The sequence below is a fragment of the Balaenoptera ricei genome, chromosome 21, assembly GCF_028023285.1.
Source record: "Balaenoptera ricei isolate mBalRic1 chromosome 21, mBalRic1.hap2, whole genome shotgun sequence".
Classification (NCBI taxonomy): domain Eukaryota; kingdom Metazoa; phylum Chordata; class Mammalia; order Artiodactyla; family Balaenopteridae; genus Balaenoptera; species Balaenoptera ricei.
The window spans coordinates 20,796,944-20,809,043 of NC_082659.1; the positions used below are offsets into that span (position 1 = coordinate 20,796,944).

General features: G+C 34.7%; 1 protein-coding gene across 3 annotated transcripts in view; it reads left to right on the plus strand.

Annotated features, from left to right (window-relative positions):
• The window catches only part of SGCZ (sarcoglycan zeta), a 308,800-nt gene extending 306,473 nt beyond the window's left edge, over nt 1–2,327 (plus strand). For all 3 annotated transcript variants that reach the window (XM_059909345.1, XM_059909347.1, XM_059909346.1), the window contains one exon: nt 1,966–2,327. In XM_059909345.1, coding sequence (XP_059765328.1) covers nt 1,966–2,160 — 195 coding nt within the window. In that variant the 3' untranslated portion in view covers nt 2,161–2,327. The remainder of the gene's footprint in view (nt 1–1,965) is intronic.
• The last annotated feature ends 9,773 nt before the right edge of the window (nt 2,328–12,100 follow it).

Below are 12,100 nucleotides of genomic sequence, written 5' to 3' on the forward strand. Positions count from 1 at the left end.
TACTTCATGCAACTTGTACTGGCACAATTCTATGCACTGTTCTATAGTCTTGAACCAATGACAGGCCCTGCCCTCATAGATATTACTTGCAAGTAAGAGAAATAATAAATGAACAAATATACCATATAATGTTAAGAAGAGATTGTTACTACAGAGTAAAGTAAAGCTGTTAAGGAGAGATTAATGGATTTGTGTTACTTTAATAGGATGGTTAGGAAAGTCCTCTTTTAGAGGGTGACCTTTTAGTAGAGATCCGGACAAATATGCTCACATCTAAAATTAATCTAAAGTATACATGTCTATGGTATAGGAATTCTTTTTCTGGCTTATTCTTAGTGTGCCATAGATTCCTATATTTCAAAAAAGTTTAAAGCATAAAAAGGCAAACAGGGCTTCCCTGGTGGCACAGTGGTTGAGAATCTGCCTGCCAATGCAGGGGACACGGGTTCGAGCCCTGGTCTGGGAAGATCCCACATGCCGCGGAGCAACTAGGCCCGTGAGCCACAACTACTGAGCCTGCGCGTCTGGAGCCTGTGCTCCGCAGCAAGAGAGGCCGCGATAGTGAGAGGCCCGCGCACCGCGATGAAGAGTGGCCCCCGCTCGCCGCAACTAGAGAAAGCCCTCGCACAGAAACGAAGACCCAACACAGCCAAAAATAAATAAATAAATAAATAAATTTTTTTAAAAAAGTTTAAAAAAAAGAAGCAAACGGGAAATCTCCCTCCTACCTCTGTTCTCTAACCACCCTGTTAATATCTATCCCCACTTGTAAATATTTGGAGAAAAGTTTTTCAGGCTAGGAAAATGAGGAGTTAAAAAGTCCTGAGGCCAGGGTTGTTTTGGTGTGTTTGAGAAAATGTGAAAGCTCGTGCAAGAATAATTATAGGAAGTGATGTTAGAGAGAAAGGCCAGATCACACAGGGCTTGTGGGCCGTGGAAAGGAATCTAGATTCATTTTAAGCATGATGGCAGGCTGTTAGAGAAACTTGAGCGATGGTAGGACATGATTTGGTTTGCATTTCTTAGAAGTTCACTCCAACAGCATGTACAATAGACTGTAAGAGGACAAGGGTGGCCACTGGCAGGCCAATTAGGGGGTTATTGCAAGAGTCTTAGTAAGAAATGATTAGGACTTGGGTGAGAGCAAATGTGTAGAAAATGGAATATTCTCTGGTTCTCCTGTCAATTTAGAGATGCCTTTAGGCCGTAATTAGCTACCTAACAATAGAATCAAGACATAGCTAGAGAGAGTTTGTTTCTTTGCTCATTCAAATTCATGATCCAATTTTCCTTTCTTTGGACCGTTCCCCATGCATGTCAAAACCATATGATCTCTGGCCCTGAAAGTGTTGTGTCCATGATTTGGAATAAGTGAAGTAATTTTGCAAGTTAGAAGATTTAGCAACATGGGTGTTAAGTACAGGTAATGTATTTCATGGAGTCTTCAAACCTGATTATATCTAATAATTATCTGTTATTTACTGTGCATATTATCTACTTGGTGTAGATTGGGAGTCAACGTGACTTTATGAGTATTTAAAAAAAAATTAAACCAGAGAGAATTTTTTTAATTAATTGCCCATCACTTCACTAATGGCATCTCCATAAACATCCTTATTTCTTTGTATATTCTTTAGACTGGCATGTTTAAGTTAAATTAAAAGACAGTCAAAATCATTCATTTTCTGTGGTGTCTGAATAACTGGGTTGGCCCCTTAAGCAGATTATACAATCTTGCTTTTCATTTCGAGGGCATTCTCTCAGGATGTACCGTGTCTCAAAAGCTCAGGTAGCCGCGGAGCGTTTGGGCTGTACCGTAGGCACGCAATTTGTTCGTTCAACAAGGTTTGGCAGCTAAACCAACAAAATTGTTTGTCCTATGGTCTTTCTTATTAGACCATGCTGTAAAGCTCTTAAGAATATAGGATGCTAAAAGGAATTAAAATGCAATTTCTTTCCCCCTAGATATTTTTGAATGCGGATACAATCCGGCTGGGAAACCTGCCGACCGGCTCTTTTTCCTCTTCTTCACCCAGCTCCTCCCACTCTCGGCAGACAGTGTATGAACTGTGTGTCTGCCCCAACGGCAAACTGTACCTGTCTCCAGCCGGGGCTGGGTCGACTTGTCAGTCTGGTAGCAACATCTGCTTGTGGAGCTGAACTGACTGATTTCTCCTCACACCAGAATAGCCTTTTGTTCCCGTCCGTCTCCTTCACGGTTCTGCTCCGTTTCCCTCGTGATCAGTCCAGAGCTTCTCCAAATGGTCCACAGAGCAACTCCTTCCAGTGTAAGCAGGGATTCGTGCCACCTTCTCTCGTGATTTTCTGTACTGCTCGACACGGAGCGTGTGAGTGACAGAACAGTGGAAAAACCATCTTCAGCAGGAAAACTGGATCATAACTTTTGCTCAGAAGGGAGAATAACATAGGTGCCTTTGCTACGTGAAGTGAAGCACACAGTTTTAGATTTTTGCAGGACCTGGATATGGACTGCACACACATACATGACATAGATGAAATTCCCAGTGTCCAATGGCAAGATGAAATGGGTAACCCTGTAAGAAAACTAGTTCTACAGTCTGAAAGCACAATTTTCCATTCATCTTTTTGGATGTAAACTTTTATCCCTGAATTTTAAAATTTTAAAGCATTATGTAATGCTTGCTTTACTAAAAATTAAATTCAATACATGGTTTTTAACAAAACAAGACAAGACAGAATCCCACCCTGAGTTTTGTTTGTTTCTTTAAATTCAGTGTGTTGTTACTCTTTGTCTAGTAACTCTAGCATTTGGTACATTAGGTAATTTTGAAAGCTCTCAGCAATAGAATCTTTACAGAATTAACAAAATGCCATTATACCATCATTTGTCAGATCTGAATGACCTTATATAGTATGTACTTGGCTATTGCATGTGACGTATTTGCTTTTAACCAAGCATCTAATTTATTGCAATATAAGGTAGGATTGAGAGGGACCTACCGATGGTGTGGAATCCATAGATCTTTTTTTTTTTTTTTTTAATTCACATGATATCCTTTACAACTAGGTTCTAAGAGTACAATTTTTGTTTGCTTCATTCACTTTATACTTGACTCGGACTGCTAAAATTCAAACATCCTCTAAATAAAAACTGTGATGCCTAATGCTGAGAATGAATTCACTTTCCATTGGAATATCATCTACAGAATTATATCTATGTACTTTTTATTGGAGATTAAGACTTAAGGACGGTAGAAATTAAAGTGAAAATCCCCGCTTAAACAGTAAGATATACAAATGTTAGTGAACGTGTTGAAAATGTGTTTACTCCATTAGATTCATATTTTAAGGAATTTAGTCACATTCCTTTGCAGCTCTTAATATTTGGTTACTTTTGTTAGACTGTTAAGCTACCCCGAATCAGAGAACATAGTTGCTTCCATCCTCCGATGCTTCTTTTTGTAAATTAGCTGCTGATATATAACTCCAGAATGCTGCCCACGCGTTTACTACAACACTCCTTAACTCGAACTCTCGCACATTATAGAACCCAAGAACATAAAATTGTATTAGCTATTTCCTGTTCTGGGAAGATGACTTGATTACTCTAAGGTAAGTCTTTAATTTTCACACGTCAGTCCATCTTTTTCTCCCCCATGCACACACGATTACAGGTGTGTGGAAGTTTTCAGTTTGGAGGTCCGTGACTGTAGAATCTTTGGAGTTCAGGACTCTGCAGCACAGGGTGAAGTGGGAGACTGGAATTTATAGAAATAATCTGATTAGTGAAAGTAAGAAATCTGAGTAAGGCAAGCAACAAAGTGAACCGTTTGACCAGAATTCTCTTGTTGGGATAATGTAACACATCGAATACCTGAAAAACCTCCATTCCACTAAATGTATTCTATACTCAGCAGAAAAGTCAGAAAGCTAGTGCAGTTTTTATTACTCTTAAAATAGAACTTGTGTTTGGGGGTTATTACATAAAACCTTAAGTCAATATTGGAGTAAAAATTAAGATGTGCAATTGCTTAAAAAGTCATATCCTAACACAGGAGTTTATTTAAGCTAAAACATTAGAAGTTACTATGAGAAATCCTCCCATTGGTTTTTGCATAATACTCACACGAAGTATAACACAAGAAATTATGATAAATTATGGGTGCTAATCACTGTACAGACCTTTTAGGAAAATGCTATGTATTAATTTGAGACATATCCAAGTTCTAAACATCCCTAAATTAAAACAATTAGAAAGTTTCTTAGTCAAATGGGAACAATTCTTTTGATTAGTGATTAGCCCTGTTTCTAATCTCAGCTCTGTCTTCTACTAATCAGTAAACTGATTTAGGCAGTCTGGGAATATCTCCAGGCTTCAGTTTACTCAACTTTGCAACAAAAGCATTGAATCAAATGGTCTCTTAAGATTCCTTCCAGCTCTAACGTGTTCTAATTCCAAGAGCAAATATTATAGAAGGTGAAAGGGGCCGTCGAAATTTTAAACTATATGTCATGAGAGGAGAAAAGATAAAAAGTGTTAAAACCAATTCCAGTGAGGGGCTATCAAATTTTGAATTCATGTGTATTTTGAAATGTTATAAACACAATTCAAAAGAAATGTATAAGAGATTTAGACTATGTCTAGATGACGTAAAAATATCTGCACAGTGTGGTAAAAAAAATAGCATAGTGATACAGATAGCTTTCCTATTCAACACTAAATGGGTGGTTTAAATTACCTGACTGGCTGTTTTAGATTCCTTAGAATCTAAGTATAAACTCAGCCTCAGAGTTTGGGCTTCTATTAAAGGCACAGAGGATTGCTCTGAAAGTTCCTTAATTTCCTCATAAAGAAGGCTTGATTCTTTCTTGATACAGAGTTTCTTTCCTTAATTGCAGACTACCCAAACACATTCATTATCTGTTTTTCCAGTACCATTTTTGTGTTACAAAATACATATAGTGCAGTTTACTTAGATGCAAATTTCATTTTTCCCAAATTAAACTCAGAAAAGTGATTCCTTTCAAATGTATTACATGGACTCTAAACTTGGTATCCAGTTTAAGTGGAGAAGGCAGGAAGGGAAGAAGGGAAGAAGGCAGGCAAACAGGCAGGAAGGAAGGATAGAGAGAAGGAAGGGGACTGACAGCATTCCTAGCATTTAAATTCTTAGCTGAAAATGGACAAACAGAGAAGTATTTGCACTCATGTTTTGAGATCAAAAGGAGAGAAGCAGGAAGGACAAATTATTTTTTTTCTTTCAGAATATTTCAGTAAGACACTTCCAAAAAAAAAAAAACTTCCAAATTTCCTCCAAAATTTCTATTCTGTACTTCTTGGTCCTACTTTTTTTTTCTCTTATTTTATTATGAACCATAAGCTGTATAATCTGGTGCAAAACTATTTATCTAAGAATTTAAGATAATTTTATGCTTCATATTTTACATTAACCTGGAAACCTTAGATTTCAGTACTTCATATCTCTGAAAATGGAGCCAGGAGTTCCAGTTGTGTTTCTGTTCCTCTACCTACTCATGTGACCTTAAGAAATATATTTAATTATCTTGGTCATCATTTACTTCTCTTGGGGAGGGTTACGCCAAACTAGAAGTTTTCTTTGGTTACCTTCATCTCTAAATGTCATTGATTCCCTTAAGAAAAGACTCAGCAATCTTGAGTTCAGTAGCCTGCTCTGAACTTGTTATTATTGACCTCTTTCTATACGTAGACATGGTTGTTTATAAATGTTGAAATGCAGATCTTTCCAGCAGCCAAACACTATTTCTTTTTCTACACTCCCTTTCTTGCTCTAATCATCTGAACATCAACGTCCCTTTCAGAAAACCATGCTTTGTTGACAGGCTTCAGTAATATGGTTAACATTAACGAGAAAAAGTATGTATTTAGGTCTTATTAAAAATGACTATTTAGGAAATTAATAGAAGTATTTACCAAATATCAATACTCTGTTGATCATTCTATGATTACTTATCTCCATCAAACTAAAAAGCATTGGTCTTTTGAAGAAATGGTAATTTGATCACAAAGTCGGTTGCTGAATTCTTTGTAACCTGTTATGCCGTTCAAAATTCCTACATATTCTTCCATTTGAATTACTCAGTTGGACAGTGCCTCATTTTATAAAACTGACATTTGATACAGTAAAACTCCTAATGAATTATATCACTGCAAACCTGGCATCCCTGTATGAGGCAGCAATAGATAGAGGGATTGAGAGTGTTTAAGGCATTTAAGTGCTGTATTTTATAGCAGGTAATATCAATATCATAATATTAAATTATTAAAATAGTTGAAGATATTTAATGGCCAAATTCTCTATATAGCCATCAAAACCAAACTCACATTTGAGTCTCTTATAAGTGAGGTCTTGTCACCTTATTCTTCCAGTAGCTTTGGTCTAATTAGAATTGCTCATGTGACCCTATTTAAAGATACTTGGAGAAATGATTTTCCTCTGTGTACTAGTATATTATAGTAATGAATATTGCAAAATGTTATGATCACAAAGTAAAATAATATTGCATTTTAATTCTTTTAAAACAATCATAAACTAATGAATGACCTCATTGAACACTGTTAGTCATATTGTTTTATACTGCAGTTCATTAGTTGTTTAAATGTCAAAGACCAAAGACTGGGATTTCTATTTTATTTAACCCTACAACACTGCTGCTTCTACTAATTTATTCAAACGAATAGGAGGGCTTATAATTACAACATGAGGTAGTAAACATCCTCCTTTGCAGGATTCTGAGCTATGGATCATTGATTAATGCTTTTGCTTTAAAAGGAGGAATGTGTTAGTGTAATCCACGTACCTTTTATACATGCATAATAAACACCTTGATATTCATAAAGCCAGTATATAAAGACTATATCCTAAAATGGGCCCAGGATGGATTTACTCAGCTGAGTTTAAACTTTCATTGCTTGCTAAAAATTCTTTGGAAAATATAATTTGAAATTCTTTCAGAACCAGAGGGCTATTTTTTTAAGTGTTGATTGAAGCGATTCGATTCTTTGAGAAAGTCAATGAAAAACATTAAAGGAAATGAGGTATAATGAGCTGTGATTCTTTTGATTTTTGCAGTCTTAATATCTCATTTGTTTGAATATTTATAAATAAAAGCCAAACAGGGTTAAAGATGTGCAAGGACATTTACTAACAATGGAAATATGTAATTTCAAGTTTGAGTGTCTCGTTATTTATACAGTTCTTTAAACCAGGTCCACTACTCATATATTTTGTTTTGTAATTTTCATGTAAATGTTTTCTTGTATATAGAGAAATATGAAAAATGGAACTATTTTCTTACACATACTATGCAATATGTTTGTAAAATTGCAATATTACCAAAATTACAAAAGCTGTGCTTTTGTACTCTATCTCGCTTTATGTAAAATCAATCTTTTTCTATTTTAATGGACTATCCCATAAATTGTAGATAACATATCTATTCAAAACTCAGTCTATTGTATCTTTTGTTTAGTTTGGGGTGGATTGGGTTATATTTCTTTTGGGAGAAAACGCAGCAAAGTTTGGCAGTTGGAAACTTTTTTTTTCTCAGAAAATGAGAACTTTGAAGCATGCAATGAGCTCATATAATTTAAGATCTCTCCTGTAATTCTTGTATTTTGTCCTAATTTTGGTGCTACTGTGTAACCGTGATTAAATATGATAGTCAAAACAAAGAGGATCAGAACTCATATGCTATCATTTCATTTATTTTATTGAGAAAAAATTCAAAGAAGAGGGATATGAGTATTAGTATTGCACAGAGACCTTTTTCGATTATGCATTTTAAATATCAACTCCATTAAAATATTTTTCAACTCCATTAAAACATTTTTTAAAATTTAGTTTAATCTATATATTTATACTTGCTAGAGATGCTTCTCTTATGAAAGCTGAACATATTTTTCCTCTTAAATATATGACCAATGAAACTAAAGAATTCAAATTGATTTAAAAGTCATGGTCACTACATTTTACAAGATGACTAGCTAATAGTTTATCCATTCTGAAACCTCAATGATTTTATTTTGAGGATAAGACTAGACAAACTGCTGTTTGCTCAAACACACAGCCTACATGATACATAGCATCACCCACAAATACGCATACATGTGCAGCGTTGAACATACACGCATACTAATTGTCATTTACTTATTTGATGCTGAATTTCTTCACTTCCTTGTTACACTCAAAATATCAAGAACACACATCAAGACAATAACATGGACTTTATTACCTTTTAGAGATGTAATTCCCAGTGCAATACCTTACAAGCTTTGAGAGTGACAGTATTCCTCTTAGGTTCCAAAAAAGCAACAGGAGCCATTGAAAGTTTTTTTTTTTTTTTTTTAATTCACTATTACTTTTTTTTTTTCTTTGCTGTCCAAATATCTCTATACACTAGTTTGGATATTAGAAATAAACAAAACCAGAATCATTTACACTCCTTATAAAAGTTTTTAAATGTTAAATCTAAATAGAAAATAAATGAGTGCTTTCACTTTGGGGAATCATATATACATTTTATAGCTTTATTTAATCTACAACAAAGTTCTGGATGGTTCTAGTAAGCAACCAGACACTCGCAAACTTATTTCCAGCAGATCCTTCACGCCATTTACCAACCAAAGTAGTGCCTGGTGTCCGGTAAACTCTTTTCTCCATTAAGTGGGGTATTGGAGAGTGGAGATCGGCAATGGATATTAAGCCAGATAATTCCAATGCAATATTATACTAGTGTTTTCAGAACAATGGCATATTGCTAAAGGAACAGCTACTGAAGACAACTTGTATAAACTGAAATTGTTGCTGTTGCTTCTTGTTAGTTACCAAGCAGAAGTTTACCTTCTTTTTTGTGTCACATGAAAAATTTTAGAGACAAGAGCTATCACCATGCAACATTTCATTGAGAATGAGTCTAGAACTAAGTTCAAGCTCTCCAGGAAGGTGTGGCATTGTGGTCTATCATGTCAAAAGTTCTGGAGTGATTGATTAATTGCACTACCTCTGCTCTATTTTAGCGGTGAGGTGGTCTCAAGGTCTTTCAACTCAATACAGGGCCTCGCTTTCCCAAAATGTAAACTAAGGGGGTTAAATTCAAAATATTTTTAAATGCATCAATGTTATCTTAATATCCTTTAAAATATTCATGTTTAAGTCTGTGCTATATAGAATTTACTTTTACGCCAATGTGGAAGTATAACATATAGAGCAATGTACTGAAGTGAAATAAACAAGGAACAGAGGTGAGGTGTTGTCAAGCCCTTGATACATTACGGTCCATTACATAATTCAGAGCATGCAACGGAATTACCTGGGTTATGGGAGTTATCTGAGCTCCAGATAACAATTTTACTTGATAATCAACTGTTCAAAGAGAGAAGTACATGAACCAACATTGGTTAAGCATATATTCTTTATTTTACACTGAATTAAGACAATTTATGTTACTCCTTTAATTATAATCTCATATATTTTTGTATTAAATTTAAGTAATCCCAGTTTTATAAACATGAAAGCTGTGTTTAGGAGTGGTTAAGTAAATCACCTGTTGTACTTTTTTGCGTTTTAGTTTTTAGTGCATGCATTTGCTCATTTATTTACTAAACGGTAACAAGTATCTCCATGTCAGGCACTATTCTACTATTCTAGACACTGGTAAACAAACAGTGGTTTAGCAAACAGAGAACTCCATGACTCTTGTGGAGTTTTGGGGCTGGTAAGGGAATGCAGAAAAATTAATAAACAAGATAATGTGGTAATATGAGAAGTTCTATGAAGAAAATAAGCAATGAGATATTGATAGGGTGAGTCTCACTCATTATGGTAAGCAGTTTAAGAAGAAGGAGAACCTTATAATTTCAAGTCACAAAGGCTTTTGTTATTACATTTTCCGGGTGTTGTGCAGTAGGCTATATGCCAATCCAACCACTTAAATACCAGGATGCCAATTTGGAAAATAGTCATGAGAACAGAGACTGAGAAAATTTATTAGATTTCGATGACATAAACAATGTTTTACTGGTAAAATACAAAGCAAGAATAAATGTACACTACAGTTTTAAAATCTACAGCTGGAATCCAAGTTATAACCTGATATCACAGTTTTCATCACAATCTCTTGTGAGATTTCATGTTTTGGCTTTGGACATACTCTCTTCTAACACAGACCATTATCCCTGTTGATTTTATCTCCTGGCTGCATGTGGGAAATTATGCTTGCTTGAGTGTGAGCATGATACATTACTCAGCATCGACAAAAAGTTTTGTACTATGGAATGCCTCTCCCCACCAAAATAAATCTCAGAACGGAATTCTAATGATAAAAAAATATGAGCTTTGATGTCCTGGGGGGAGAAAAAAGACCGCTAATTCATTGTGCAATCACATTCTACCAGAAGGATTCTGGTAGACTCAGAGTCTACTTTTGGAATCTAACCCATGCAAAATGCTTAAGACCCTCAGTTTTGCTTTTGTTATGTTGAATGACTTATTAGTTGCTTTTCCTTTTGATGGGTCTGTTAGAATAAGTTAGTAAAATTGACCTGAGTATTATCACAAAACATATCCCAAGCTAAGGCAGTTTTGTCTCTCTCTGGGATGAATCTGTTGAGTCAGGTATTCCTACATTATTCTGGGATATTTTAGGGGTAGTTCTAACAGGGAGTTGCAAGATTCTCCTTATGGTTTGACAAGATTCTTTCTATCCCTGCAATGCTATAATGATTGAATAGTAAATTATCAATCTTAGTATCTTGAATTTCTCTGAAGGCATTTTTAAAATATTTGTCATTGAACATGATAAATTATGAACTTATACCTTGGTCATGTGCCCCTAAGGGAAAGTGGAATCATATAAGTGGGGTAGGGTTTGGGGTACTTTATTCTTTTAAAATTGGGCATCCTAAAGTTTTGTATTGTTAAGGTGACCCCAGAGTACAGTCTAATAAATCTTTATGGCCAACCATATTGATTGATCTAAAAATGGTATGGTATTTGAAAGCTCCAATATTTAACTTGCAAAATATTTAACAAATTATATAAAGACATTTAGACCAGATAATTGTTCAATTCAGAAACTTTAGATTTTATGGTTTTTTTAAAAGAGTACACAGACCAGTTCATCTCCCTGAATACAGCTTGTTATTATGTTGGATGGTTATCTTAGCATGGTTACCATGGAAAAATTCATGGTGGTAAATACTTATTAATTGGAACAATTAAAACAGAGAAAAACAATTGAATCAGAGGGCCAGTATTTAATATTATCAATTTGTAGGTAACCACCATTTTCATTGCAATAACTCTCTGGTTTTCAAGGATGAATTAGATTCAGTTTGAAGCTACAACTATTGTCAATGATGACATGAAAAATATATTTCCAGGCTCTGACTGATTCATCAACTTACCACACTGCTTTAAAGAAAATTGACCTACCATATTTTCACCACCCCCTGAATGTGTACAACTGAATAACGCAAATATCCTCTAGACTCCTAAAAATATATATATATTTCTTCTAAGAAGTGGTAAGTGTCATTTGATAACTTATTTTAAGTTATTTCTTTAAGAGTGGCCCAGAATAATCTCCTGTCCATATTCAGATCATGATTATGAAGGTCAAAAGATCATTTATCTTACCAAAGATCAGGAAGTGGAAATAAAACTAATCGAAGTTATTCTGCCTCAGCTTTCTCTATTTGTTTTTGTTCTGTGTTATTTATAATCAAAGTTTTATTCTGCAGTTTGCAAATACTTATATAGGATAGTTCTCTACTTTACATATTTCCAGAGTTGAAGTAAGATTGATCTAGTTGGATTAATATGATAATGTGGTAAATGCAAAAACTGTTAAAATTTTTCCTGGCATAAACTCTTAACAACTATATGCAAGATAAATTAGAGGAATATTTTAACATGGTGGCTACTTTGTCTAAAATGTATAGTATTTTTTAGTGTAGTTTAGCCACATATTTTCAAATTTAAGATGTGCTGAAAGTGTCAAAGAAAATTGACATTATATCTGCAATGTTGTGTTAAATTGTTCTGCTATGCTAGGGAAATATATTTTAATCCATTTT